We start from the raw sequence: 14,550 nt of genomic DNA, 5'->3' as shown, positions 1-14,550 counted from the left end.
GGTTTCCTGTCGTGTTAACCACAGCTCCGTGAAAGCAGTAGCAGGGCTGTTTAGGACACCCCCCCCCCCCCCAAGCGCCCCGGCAATGGCAGGGCCCTGTGAAAAGCAGTGAGTGGATGTGCACACAGAGCAGGGAGATGACCTCTGGAATCACACAGGCCGACGTGCCACGCCGGGCTCACCACTTCTAGCCGCGCGGCCGTGCTGTCCCGGGGCGCCGAGCACACCTCGGGGGCTGCCACGCAGCCGGTTCCCGGTCCCCTTGGTGCCGCGCGATCCTCCTCGCGAGCGGGAACGACCGCATGGGGCAGCGGCGCCCGGTGGGAAGGCTGAGCTCTGCGGGCACTCGGCAGTATTTGCATCTCCACTGCCCTAGCAATAAATGAGCACTCGAAACATGGCCAGTGGGACTGACAAAGTGAAATTTTGACTTTAATTAAACTTAAGAACTGACAGTTGATTCAGCTATTAGAAAACATTTAAGGTTTAGAACCTGGAATAGGAAAAACCTACTCTTTCACCTGAAAATTTTATAGAATCTGCATACAAATGAAGGGTCATGAATGAAAATTTAGCATTCAAATCAAGTTATCCTGTTTATGTAAATAGACACCAGATCTTGAAGGATTTTAGTTCAACACAACTGGGGGACAGCAATTTTGAAAAAGAATCCCATTAATTACCAATGACCCAAATCACTGGCTTTCGGTAAAGTGGTCCACAGTGGAAGTATTTCTGTACCCAGAAATACTCACCACTGCTGCTCAATTCCACCCTGTACGCAAGGGTGCGGACAGAGCAAACAGTGTGCACAAGAAGGGTGAGCCCAGCCTCTGACCCACAATGGTCCCAAAAGGCACTTCGAAAAGGCCAAAAGATGTGACAAAGACGTGGAAGGAGCAACATCTCAGAGTGAAGGAGAGAGGCTCAAGAGGGACCGTCACCTTTGATCTGCTGCGGAACCAGCCCACTTCGGTGTTCAGCAAAGCTCTCTTGGGTCAAGACTGCAACGGAGCTCATGGTTGATCCCGCGCCCGCGCACAATCCAGGTGAGCCACTGAAGAGGGAAGGAGGAAGTCAGAGGGAAGAAAGTCAAGGCACAGCCAGACTGCTAAGCTTAGGGTTTTAGCCAAGGGTTTAACTGTATTTCACCAGCAAACCACACCATTCTCCTCACTTACAACCTGTGAGGTACCAGGACACCCTAACTCTCACCGAGTGACGAAAGGCAGAGTGCTCAAGTGAAGGAGGGTCATGAACAACTCTCCCCTCCAAGGTTAGCCTCCAAGAGAGGGGGCGCAGGCCCCAGTCCCATGAAGCCCCGGGGCGGCCACAGTGCAGACTGACACCCGGACGGCCATCCTCACAGCTACCTCAGACATTCTGCGGGTTGGTTCTTCCACACGCCTCCTAACGCTCGTAAACATTCGGTAGCAGGAGAGCTGCTACCGAAAGCCAATCAAACAGGGTCCGCAGCAGGGATCTCAGGCGCCACGGGCACTACGGGCAGGGCCCAGTGCGCCGCATCGCCCGGCAAGGCTGTCTGGTCCGCAGGCAGGGAGAGCAGCCTCTTTCCATGGAACAGCAAGAAGCAGGGGGTAACAGCCTCTGACAGGTGCTGGTGGGCTATTCTCTGACGTCCTGTGTCTCAGGGGTCAGAGGGGACCCGAGGGTATAAAGTTCCTCAGTCCAGGGAAAGAACCACGCGGTCTCTGCCTCCAGACCTGACGCCGGAGCGGCCCGTGCCTGGCGGGACTCCAACTCCAAGAGCCACAGCCCCTATTTGGAAAAGGGGCTTCCTCCCTTCAACTCTAGGTGAGCTCCATGCTGCTCTTTCACACAACTACGCACCAAGTGTCTTTCTGCCACCATGGCAAGAAAGTAGTGAGCCAAGTGATGTAAGATGTTAAGTGTTTGTGTGATTTTCACAACGCAGATAGAACTCTTCCTAAATCTAAGAAAATTAAACTACTTTCCTAAAGAGAACAAGATCCAAATTCAGACAATCCTGACGAAACAAAGAACTTGAACACAGGTGGAAGCCACATGACACACCTCAAGGGCACACGCACCCGCTGCCCGCGTCCAGAGGTGGGGCCGCCAGTCTCTCGGAGCCCCTAGAAATGTGTGCATGTGCGGCCCAGGGGATGGGAAACCCTAGGAAAAGACGGTCAAACTTACCAGCAAAATGGTCAGTAGCCAGAGAGTCCGTCCTGAGGCCGCCTGTCAGCCTGCCAGGTTTTGCTGGTGTGGGGCAGGAGGGGAGCGGGAGCGAGGAGAAAACCGGAGAGAAGTTACCGTCTGTGTTCTACAACCCAGATCCTTTTACCTCCCGACCAGAAGACCGCAAGACATTATCTACACTTTGGTTCCTACTACCAATATTTAGACAAGTTTTGTTTTGTTTTTTTTTTTTTGGAAAAAAGGGGACACTCTCTGCCTTTAGGCTATCAGTTTCAAACAAAACCTATTACAGGGGGCAACTCTTCCCTGTACTGGAGGGAGTGACCCTTAAATGCCAAAACTTTTCAATTTGCCCATTTTGAAGTACAATCCTTATAAAATTGATGGTCTGTTCTCTTGCACGGTTGATGAATTTCTCCTGTACTCCTCTTAATCTCGGACTGCTAAGCCAGAAGGAAAAACATTCCGTGCCACAGAAGGGAACGTGGGCCTCGGCGGCTCCTCCTGCGCATCTCGGGGTGACCGAGAGCTACTGCCCTGAAGAGCCTGCTGTGCCTGGTGCTTACTCTGTTCCCGCTGTTATCCTGTAAAAGTCCTTCGGTCCCTTCTAATCCACCGGGGATTTAGAAACCAGGCCATAAACTAGCAGGGTTGGAAAGGACCTTCAAAGGCCATCTGGGAAGCACTGAGAAGCACTCTGTGAAGTAAGAGGGTGTGGGTCACCTTGCCTTAAGGGCTTTGGGAGAGTGAGGCTGCCAGGCAGGCTACCTGCCACTTTACGCAAATCACCACACTCAGTAAAGTGCAATAAAGGAGACTTTATAACAAGGGCTGAGTACGTGTCTGAGATGGGAGAATCGACAACAGTAATAAGAACATCCTCCTACCTGACTGGAGAATAACACCCCCAAATTCTCGCCCGTAACATGCATAATTCAGGAGCTAGGAACAGTTCATGACAATCAGGGGTGCACCAAGAGACCCCAGACTTAAAAGGGTCTCATTGTCCAGAGCATTTCAGGAATTAAAAAAACAAAAAAACTAAAACCTCTAAATGTGAGGCTTCAGTCACAGGAGCCTCTGCGGCCCGAGTCCCACCAGACACTGGCATGCACCCTGAGACAGAGGGAGAACAGTGGGGACAAACTGAGCAGGACAATTTTTTCTGAGACCCGTCTCCGACAATTCTAGCCCACAAGTTCTAAAGATCAACGCTTTCCCATTAAACCAAAGTATCAGAGCAGTGCATTCACACATTGATTTTGACAAGGTGCAAAACGTGAGCACTCCTTGGAATCCCAAATGTCCGGCCAGTGCACACTTAGCTAGTCTTGGCACAAGATGGAGGTGTTCTAGGTCAAAGCACCGATGGTGAAGCCGGGACCCAAGCATCCCCACTGCCTTCCTCACTCAGAACTCCCACTTGGGGTGCACCTGCCCTTTCACCCGCTGACCTTGCATCTCAACAGCCTCCCACTGTAGGTCGTGCTGGGAGCCCATGTTACTTCCTAAAGCCCTCAGACACCCCCTCATATCTAGGTCCCCCACGTGATCAACTACACCCACATCTCTGCTCTCTGCTCCTACTGACCGCTCCTCCTGCCTTCCTGCCAGGACAAACCTTCAGTGCCCAACGACAGCCACACAGCAACCCTGCAAAGTACAGTCACTGTCCACGTCCCCCCAGCCACAGGCCTGTGATGAGGGATTCCCACTCTGCCCCTAGTGCCATGAAGGAGGGCAAGTCCCTGAAGGTCTGAGCTAGCTCCCACACCTTCCAAAAACCCATTCCAGCTCGCTCCTCTGAGACCTCGTAGTGCAAAAGGCTCAAGAGAGGGTCACACACCTACTAGCGTCCCAGAGGGAAAGTGTCCCAGAGCCTCTAACGCCCCCACACGTGCACAGGCCCTCAGGCAACAGAAGGACAGAGCGGATCTCCAGGAAACTCCAGACTTGTCTGGCAGGATACACTGGGTTTCTAGTCCCCAGGTTTCCAATGGCAGTTTGTCACAGCTGGAAAGGAATGGATCACAACCAGCAACAGAGACACCATCTGGGGTTCTATATCCACAGGGAAGGTCGCTCTTTTTTTTTTTTTTTTTTTTAAAATAAACGTCTTTTCTACAAATCCATTTTAAGCATATACCTCGTGACCCATAAGCAAACGCAGACCTCCCTTCACCTACGGCTCTGCCGTAAGGTTTTATAGGAGGCTGATCTCAGCCCTCCTGACGTGCTCTCAGCAGGACTGTCTACCTGCCTCCACTTCTACAAGGCGGCACCAAAGAAAGTGTCCCGCACAGCTCTGTGCCCAGGCCAGCCCGCTCCTGCGAGCCCTCACTCGGCCTTCACGCACAGCACAAGACAGGGGGACTCCCGCTCCAGAGTCTGCCACGACTGCACAGTGACCACTGCTCTCCTGAGTTCCCAGGCGCCCTGACACAGGCCCCACCATCACGGGGTGCGTTCACAGCTCCTCGATGAACCTAAGAACACTGCTCAAATCGGGCTCGGAAGAGACCTTCGGCAACCTTTGAGTGCTACCAGACAGGCCCTGCACACCTTCCGAAGGAGCCACGCTCCACCTCTGCACAGCTCTCAGAGTAGGGTGTTGTTGGCAGTGCCAAGACCCACAACTTTACTCCCCCTTCTCACCACAGAGAACAAGCCCGCTCCTTCCTGCAGGGCTGCTTCAGCCACGTGGGGCCGTCTGCTCGAGGTTTTCCCCAGACTGCCCCCGTCCCCTCATCATTTTGCTCGTTCTCACCTACCTTCCCTGCAGGAAGCATTCAGATCCAGTTAATGGAAATCTTAAACTACGCTCACCCTGGACTTTAAGTCTTGTTTCTCAGAGTGTGGTGTCCACAGGAAAAAAAAGAAAGGACGGAAGAAAAAAAGGCACCTCTGAAAACATAACTATGCAACAAACAGAACTAGAACCAAAGGAAAGAGAGAGGCAGAAGCAGAGAGTGTCCTCGGTCCCCAGGAACTGCAAGCACCCGACCCTCGGTGCTGTGGGAGAGACACAGGAAGACATTATGGGGATCCCATCCGAAACCGGGTCCTAGCAAATTGACACAGAAAATCTTTCAAGGTTGAGTTTTACTTATTTTGCTTCGAGACAAGAAGTACACGTGGATTCCCTTGTGCCTGTCAATTACATGTTCCAAGCAGAAGTCTGCAGACAGAACTCAGGAGGAACAGAGCAGAGCGAGCCTGGTCCGGGGCCCCCAGAGGTGCTCCTGCTTCAGCTCGACCGAGTGTGCCCGGCACCGACACTCGCTGTGCAAACCCAAAATTAAACTCGTCACCTCTATCCCCACAGCAAGCCTGCAAGAAAAACTTTTCCCCCAACGTACTTCTCAAGACCCACACACCACACCTGAGAACAAAAACGCAATCCGACAGGCCAAAGGTTCACCCGAGGGCCAGGTGAGCGGCTCCCCAAGTTGCGAAGTGGGCCCGGCCCGGCCCGGCCGCAGCAGGAGGAACTTTCGCAGATGCCACCTCAGCAGGCCCTCCCACAGGCCACGCGAGCCCGCGGGCGGGGACAGGCTTAAAGGGGCAGTAACGCGCTCGGCCTCTCCGCCTTTCATCCCAATTCGGTATTTTTCCGTAAAGTATTTTTCGTGCGCCGACCCTGGGGTGCGTCCAAGTGGCACTGCAGCCCCCCAGGGCGGCAGACCCACCGCACCACGTAAGCAGGCAGCAGGTGGAGGTGCGGCTGGGCCTGCGCGGGGCCCTGCCGCCCTGCCGGCCCCGACCCTGCCCTTCGGGACATGCGCTGCACCCCCAGCCCCGCAAGCCTGCCCCCCAGCCCGAGTCCGGGGAGGGCGCGCGGGGGTGCGGGGTGGTGGTGGGACGGGTCAACTCAGCGGCCGGACGCCCACGTCAGCGGCCCGGGCCCAGGTCGGCCGCCCCTCCCCCGCGCCGGGCTAGGGGACTGGGGGCAAGGGGCGGGGGGGGGGAGCGGCACGGAGAGAGCGGGGCTCCGTGGGGGCGGCCGCCGTGGAAGGCAAGAGTTGGGGGTGGGGTGGGGGTGGGCGCGGGCCAGCACCGCGGACTCGGGAAAGTTTCTCACTCTTCCCTAGCCGGCGCCGCGGCCCATGCGCAGTGGTGACACGTAGCCGCCCCCCCGGGCCGGGCCGGGCGGCGGAAGGAGAGGGGGCACCCGGGTGGTGGGTGGGGGGAAGGGGGGAGGGGGCCTCGGCCCCTCCCCCGCCCCGCGCTCCACGTCCGCAGCCTGCGCCCCGCCCGCCCCGCGCCCCAACTTCCCGGCGCCGCAGACCCCCGTCCCCGCTCGGCCCCCACCCCTCCAGCCCGCGCTCACTCCTTGGGGTCGGCCCCGTCTGTCCCGCCGTCCGCCCGCCGCCGAGAAGCCGGCCGCGCTCGAGGCCGGCGCCCGGGCCCCCGTGGCTATATAGGGCGGCGGCTCCAATCCAGCCGAGACACGTCAGGCGGCGGCCGCCCCGCCCCGTCCCGCCCCCCCCTGCCGCCGCTGCGCCCACGCTCCGCCCCCGCTAACCCCCACCCCGTGGGGGTCCCCACTCGCGGCCCCAGCCCCGCCTGCCAAGCTGAGCAGCCTGCCGGCCGGGCTCAACTCCGAAAAAGCTCTGCGGCCTTTGGGCGGGGGTGAAAGGGGGTCGGAGAGTTGAGAAATGCACCCCCCCCCACCCCCCACGACCTGCCGGGCAAGCCCGCTCCAGAAGCGAGGTCACCAGCAATACTGGCCAAGAATAAACAAGGGACCTCAAAAAGCAACTCAAAAAGCAACCCAAAGGAGATTAACTGTTGTCCCCCAGCCCCCCCAGCATTTACATCCCCCCCCCCCCCCGTCCTAACCAAACTCCATGCAAACACGGCCAGGCCCCAAAGTTCGGAGCACAAACTTTCCTTACCTCTCACTCCTGCGTGGCTCAGTTCCTTGTGCCCCTCACCTCCACAAAATGTCCCTAGTCTATTCCCTGGCTATCAGTTAACCGCCTTCACCAAACAGGTAAGCATGGGTGTGCCCACTGCGTGCACAACTCTAGATGCAGCAGGAGAGCAGATGCCTACCCGCAGGCGGCTTCCACACCAGAGCGGAGAGTGCCAGCTCAGGCCTGCATCGCTCCCATAGTGAGAACTGCTGCTGACTTTTTACATCAAAGGCACAGGTCCCCTGCAGGGATGTGTATGTATTCGTCTGCACCTCTGATGGAAGTGTGAAGAGCAGAGTCCTGCATGAGCTGCGGAAGTGCAACAGACATCTGGGGCCACACTGGGCAAGGGGCAGTGAGGGACACAGGAGGGACCGTGGGTATAGCCAGGTCCGCTTAAACAGGAACCAGGTCAGCACAACGTGTAGTTCTGATACAGTTGTTGCTTAGGTTTGGAGGATGACTGAGAGTTTCGAGTGGCAGTAGGTACGACCAGATGTACTTTTTTAGTGATATGCAGTCAAAGTATGTGGTTGGGGGACTGGGCTACTCAGTTGTTCAGTCTGAAGATGCACCAGCTTTCCATTACGGTTGGCAATGGTACATGAACTAGGTGGCCAAATTTAGCACCAAGAAGGTCCTCACTGATGGGAGGCAGAGCACGGTAGCAGTTAAGAGTGGCAGGGAGGTTCTCGGCTGCCCTCATCGAGGTGCGGAGACTGAAGGAAGCCTGGAACGGAGAAGGCGAGTGTGCTGCAAAACCTCACGATGGAGTGGTGATGTGTGAGAGGCCCGCTGGTTGGTCAGGTAGGCAACTGTACAGACAAGCCGCAGGCTAGGGGAGCAGCCCCGCCCTGCCAGCGGGGGCCCTTCAAGACATCACTGGGGGGAGGGAACCATGGAAGAGAGGCAGACAAAAACCCACGGCCAGGAGCCAAGGGTATCAATGCCAGAGCAGCCCCAGAAGTCCCTAGGACAGGCCGTGGACAGGTGCCACGGCCTTAGACTTGGGAGAACCTCTTGAAGTACCAAGGACTCTGCAGCCTCACTATGTTATTAGTGTTTGTAAGGTAGGCCTTCTGTCCAGACTAACCAACCAGCAACTCAGACAAGTGTGCTGTGTTGTTCTGTTTTGAAGTCTCAGGACAATGTGTGTGTGTTGTGAGGGGAGGGGGAGGGGAGAGGGAATCACGGAGGAGGAGGAGGGAGGGATTCGTGAGCAGCTGGCAGGCCCACTGTCCAGGAACTTCCAGCGAAGCCTGGAAGTCACCACAGACAGAAGCTCACACAGTAGCTGGTGCATGCAAGGCCTTGAAAGAGGTTCAAAAACATACAGTTAATAAAAAATATTACATAATCCAATGTTGAATTTGTGCTACAAACCATCCCAGGGTGCTTCTCTGCTGATACTTCTGACCAGCTTTTCTTCTCAGCCAAGCTTCAGTGTATTGCACCTAACAGTTTGTAAAGGCAAATTCTGAGAGGGCTGGGTCCAGCTAAAGTCACACAAGATAATGTGTGAACCCCGTATGGCTACGTCAAGAAGTAAACATCAGTCTGTGACATTTGGGTTTTTTCAGCCCTCAAGGGGACATGGGAGATGTGGGCTGGCTCAAGGTAAAAAACACAGAACTCCACCCTCCCACCCACTTAAGAGCCAGGATCCCCAAAAGGACTCACTCTCAGCAGGTGGTAGGCCATTGGGGGGAAAAAACAAAACAAGCTGGCAGCACAGATGCTTTCCAGTCAGCTCGTGCAGGAGGTGGGAAACCCTACTGAGCAGTAGCAACCATGGACTAACACTCTAAATAAAGGCTTAGGGCTCAAATCTTTATAACCCCACTCTTCCAAGACCCCCTAATCCAAACCCAGAAATCAGTAAATCAGAAAGCAATCTCACTTGGCAGAAAAACCTCATACCAGGCTTCAAAGGATATCCACAAATCTACCCACACTGTAGAGAGGCTCTAAGTCCAAAATTCAAAAAGAACACTGAAATTGGACTGGACTCAAGAACTTTAGATGACAGAACTATCAGATTGAGACTGTAAAAACAATCCTGAAGTGATTAAGGATGTAAGACATAAGGTGGCTTAAAAAAAAAAAAATCAAGAAATAGAATAAATGACAGGGGTTAAGAACTATAGATAAGAAGATGAAATCCAACGTATGTCTAATAGAAGTTCTGAAAAAAGCAATTATAAAGAACAGCAGTACTGAAAAAAATAGAGAAAATTCTAGAATGCAAAGATACCCACCCAACCCCATGTAAGTGACAGAACAGGCAACCAGCAGCATCATTTAAACTAATCCACATTGAAACACACTACAGTGAAACCCCAGACCACCACAGACAGAGCAGAACCTTAAGCAACTAGTGCCAAGACGGGTGATCTACAGAGGGTGCCGCCTAAGAGCACACTGCCCCCCCAGGGGACAATGAAATAACACCTGGAAACTATGCTGAGGGAGGTACCTTCATCTCATTTCAGGACAAGCGTGAAAGAGACCCATGGAGACGAAGAGACAGCCATTACTATTAGTGGATAAACTGCTGGAGTGACTATTTGGGGACATCCTCTAGCAAGAAGAGTATGAAAGCCAGAGAACCCTGCAGGAGCGGGTACTGGGGAAGAAACCGGTGAACCAGACGAAGTGAAACAAGCACTGACCACATACAACACAACATGGAAGAAATGAAAATTAAAAATTCAATTAAAATTGTAAGCAGCAATAAGACGTGAGGTGGGAGGAGGCACGTGAGGCTGCTGTATTCAAGACCATTATTTGAGAAGAGGTTAGAGATACAAATTTTAACCCTTGTTGAATAAATGATACAAACTTAAAGACAATCTAGTGAAAGCAGTTTTTAACTTTCAAATCAAAAAACTGATTCAAACAGAAGTTATTGGCAATGTTCTAGATCTTGAATTAGGTGGTCTGTACGGGGGCAGTCATTACAATATACCTGATTACTTACCAGTTACGTACTTTGTATTAGTATTACTAACTAAAAGAGAGGAAAAAAGAAAACAGAATAGATAGAAGCAGGGGAAGGAAAAGACAAGCAATGAAAAAACAAGACAAAGGAAGCACAAAAGATGACGGAAGAAATGAGTCCAAATATGGTACGAATCTAATATGAGTACAAAATCCAGCCATAAGCTACGTAAGCGACCTAAGCTATGTGGACCCAGGGGCTGAATATGGGATGGAAGGGCAATCCAAGCAAATTCTAACTGATGAGACCTGAGGCATATTCATTTCAGATAAAACAGACTGAGGATAAGAAGCCTTATTAAGGTCAAGAATAAAAAATTCCAATCAATTCTGATTATACACGTATCTAGAAACACAGCCACAAGATGTATACAGTAGATGCAAGAAGGTTACTAGAAGCTGATGTGCAGGGAAGTACACAGGAAGGCAGGCCCACTCGTTTGGTAACACAGATTATGAAGATTAAAAATGTACACATAATTAAGACAATGTAGTTAATAAGCCTACTTTATTGGAAAAAGGCAAATGTAATCCTTTGCCCAATTATTAGAAATAACATAAAAGAAAGTTTCAGTTTTATAAAAACTGGTCAGCAGCTAAGGCAAAACAAAAACAAATGGCAAAGAATTAATAGCGTAACCAACATTCCCTGACTACAAAAGAACCAATTAGAAGTCAGCCTAAAATTTTAAGAAGCTTGGAAATTTAAAAGCTTGCTTCTAAATAACTCATGGGTCAAAGAAGAAATCTGAAAATATTTAGAACGATAAGCAGTTATATATCCAAACTTGGGGAATCAAGCCAGTGTTGCTTGGAGACAAGTTTATAGCCATCAGCCAACATACTAGTGAAGAGGAAAAAGTAAAAATTTAATCATGCTCTCCTGAAATTAGAAAAATAGAATAAATCTAAAGAAAGTTGAAAGAAATACGGTTAAGAAATTAATGAAATAAAAGACGTACACTACAGAGAATAAATAACTTCCAGCTGAGTCTTATGAAAGGCCAGGCAAAAAAGAAAATGACAAATGAAAAAAGAATAAATATCAACAGCCATTACTAAGAATTCAAGGAGGTCAAAACTACAGGCACGGCAGAGACTCTGAAAAACCACACAAGAATTCTAGAGTTCAAAAACATGAACACACACGCACACACGTACACCTTGAAAACCAGAGGAAATAGGCAACTTCCAGAAAAACAAGTCACCCAAATGGAGTCTGTTAGAAACGGAAACTTTACATAACCAGTTGTCCCCCAATTTCAAAGAAACAAATATAAGGACATCAACACAGAGACAGGTTCAGATGCTTTTGTAAGGAAGCCCTGAGAAATTATCTTCCCAACGCAACTCACTCACAAAGCTAGGAGACTTTAAAATCTATTTCCCAGACAAGGCTAACAAGAGAAAAGAATGTATGAATTCTGTCTACTTAATAATCTAGCAAACTGATCTAGAAAGTTAAAACAAATAATTGACTCAGAAATAATAGTTATTATAATAAGTACATTCAACTTGGCAGCCCTATTTCCCTTAAATAAAGTAGTCCAAGTTCAGATGACAGAAATGCACAGCCAGTCCACGGTTTCCACTGCACCCATTCGTTCTCTTCCCACTAATGGCATCAGCGTCCTTTCTGTTCAGGATGTGACAGAGAGGGTGGCAACTGTCTTCAATGACACTGTTACTAGATTTCATGTGTTTCTCTTTAACCTAAGTTTTAACTATGTCATTACGAGCATCCACAGTGAGAAAAGACTGTATAAAAGAACATCAGGCTTGTTGGCAGGATGTTAAGTTCAGAATCTTGCTCAGATCCTATTTGGGTCACCTTGACAAGTTGTTTAGGCTCTCAACGTTTACAAGTTTCCCATTTATAACCCTTCGGGTCCTTTGTAAATTGTTAAAAAGATCAAGGAAGATAAACTGCCCTACAGTAGCGATCTCACTGTATGGGAATATTAGCAATTAATTCCACTAAATGAAATGTACTACATTAATTTTATGAATACTTAAACAATCAGCATTCCTTTAAGTTTGTTTACTTACTTTGCCAGAGAGAGGGAGCGTGCACAGGCAAGGGAGGGACTGAGAAGGAAAGAGAGTCCTAAGCAGGTTCTGCTACCTTGTGGAGCCTACACAGGGCTCGATCTCACAACTGTGAGATCATAACCTGAGCCAAAAGTTGGACACTTAGCCGACTGAACCACCCAGGTGCCCCACCAGCATATCTTTATACAGATGAGTAAAGAATAGCATTTATTTAGAGTCTAATTTAAGAACACATGTCAGATAAGCACACCTTATAACTCTCTAAAAAGCGGACAGGACGGGGCACCTGGGTGGCTCAGTCAGTTAAACATCTGGACTCTGGATTTCAGCTCAGGTCACGATCTCACAGTTTGGGAAATCAAGCACCACGTCAAGTTCTGTGCTAACAGCACAGAGGTTGCTTGGGATTCTCTCTCAACCTCTCTCTCTGCCTCTCCTCTGCTCGCACATGTATGTGCGCACTCTCTCTCTCTCTCTCAAAATAAAGAAACAGTTTTTAAAAAGTGGATGAGACAAGTGTTAGGTCCAAAAGAGTATTTCCATGGAAATGAAATGAAAACTACTCTTTAGAGCCGTGCTGGCCAGTATATCCTGGTGACACGGGGCTACTGACTGACACTGGAGATGTGGCTAGTTCAAGCTGGTAAGTGATCTACACCTCAAACACACTCTGCATTTGGAAGACTTCATATGAAAAAATGTAAAACACTTTACTGATAATGTTATATCGATTACATAAGAAAACAATGTTTTGGATTGGGTTAAACAAAATATATTATTGACTTAATTTTACTTATTTTTTTTCACATTTTTAAGGTGGATAGTAGAAAATTTTAAATCCTACCTGAAACTCTTATTTGAGTAATAGTGCTATAGAGCTGGCTCTCCGAACCAAAGCAGAGAGATGTAATCTGACAAAACGTTTTTTTCTTGTTAATAAACTTTCAAAAGAAAAGTCCCAAATCAATTTGCTACAAATTTCGTGTTTAAAATAAATACATTTAGATTAAGGGAAAGGACACGCAATGGGTAGTACTGTGTCCCTCATGCCTCTGCTGCCGCAAGCGCCCTGGGGTGTGTGACACGGGAAGCGGCCTCAAGGACTTCTGGGGAAGAAGGGACCAAGTTTAGTTCACAGCGTCTCTTCCAAGGACTCCAAAAACCCACTAACAGTCAAAAAGAAAGAGCAGAAGACACAAACATCTTTTCAGAAATGCAGAAAACGTTTGATTTGCACAAAAGAAAATGCCAAGTTCAGAGTGGAAAGAGATTCTACGTTACGCCTCTCAGTTTGGCAAAAATGCAGTTTCATGAGTGTCAGAAAAGGTACAGAAACACTGGTATGGCTGGAGGAATAACCGATGTGAACCCTTTGGAGAACAATTTGAATCATATATTGTATTGTAACTTAAAATATTAATATTCTTGGACCCCGCAATTCCTGCTTCTTAGAATTTCTCCCACGTATGCTCATGTACGTGCTGAAAAACAAATGTACTACAGCATTTCTGCAGGAGCAAAAGACTGGACATCGGTGTTCTTTCTATTAGCAAGAGGCTGGGTCCACAGATGACGGTGGGGCCCCAGGTCTGCTAACTGACCTGCTGAGTGAGCCAAGTCCCCACCTGCCCGAAGACGAGGAACGGTACCAGCCTCCGCACACGGAGACGGCCTCCAGCCGCCCTGAGGCCCAGCTCCCACCAGGGATGGTGTGTGCTTGCTCCCAAACCTGTCTTCACCAGCCTTGCTTGTTAACGGGCGTAACCACATAATTTACCAATAATACAAAATGAGGAAAGAAGAGTGAAATGGTCCTACGAATATTCAGCCTATCACACTGAAATTCTCAATGAGGGCAGGTTGCTTTAAAACAGTCATGTCTGTTAGGTGAACAGTTCTTAAAAACCTCAAGGAATCTGACATTCTAATTGCTCTGTGTCTTAGGTTCTTGATCCACTTAAAAGAAACTGATGCTGAATATCCTGGGTAACAGACTATGTTAGGTTTGTGTAGAAAGAGAATATGTACAATCCAGTCAGCAGATCCTTGGAGACTAGGCTGCAGCGCTGTATCAAATGATGGCGGAATGGGGGTGCCTGGGGGGCTCCGTCATTCGGACTCTTAATTTCAGCCCAGGTCATGATCTCAGTTCGAGCCCCGTGTTGGGCTCTGTGCTGACAGCGCCCCCTTTCTCTGCCCCTCCCCCGCTGTCTGTCTCTGTGTGTGTCTCTCTCTTAAATATAAATATACATTTAAAAAAAAGACTGGTGAGTAAGCGTCCTTCTCCCAACTACATACGCAGGGTCCCAGTCAGCTTGGGAGAAGGGGCGGCTCCGCGTCACACCGCTAGGCAGCCGGCACTCAGAGACAGAAGCGTGCCTGCATGTGCGTAAGA

The 14,550-nt window shown here is 50.0% G+C and overlaps 1 protein-coding gene across 3 annotated transcripts in view; it reads right to left on the bottom strand.

Moving 5' to 3' along the window:
- Positions 1-14,550, bottom strand: part of LOC120229557 (high density lipoprotein binding protein) — a 65,275-nt gene that overhangs the window by 28,857 nt on the left and 21,868 nt on the right. For 2 of the 3 annotated variants that reach the window (XM_039228652.1, XM_039228654.1), the window contains exons 1-3: positions 6,515-6,586; positions 2,182-2,244; positions 945-1,057 (exon numbers count right to left, since the gene is read on the bottom strand). In XM_039228652.1, coding sequence (XP_039084583.1) covers positions 945-1,020 — 76 coding nt within the window. In that variant the 5' untranslated portion in view covers positions 1,021-1,057; positions 2,182-2,244; positions 6,515-6,586. Of the gene's footprint in view, positions 1-944; positions 1,058-2,181; positions 2,245-6,514; positions 6,587-14,550 lie in introns of those variants that run through there. The other variant, XM_039228653.1, reaches the window with a different exon arrangement.

Source organism: Hyaena hyaena, unplaced genomic scaffold (genome assembly GCF_003009895.1).
Source record: "Hyaena hyaena isolate Hyena2069 unplaced genomic scaffold, ASM300989v1 scaffold_31, whole genome shotgun sequence".
In the NCBI taxonomy this organism is placed as follows: Eukaryota; Metazoa; Chordata; class Mammalia; order Carnivora; family Hyaenidae; genus Hyaena; species Hyaena hyaena.
This window is presented reverse-complemented; position numbering and strand designations above follow the sequence as displayed.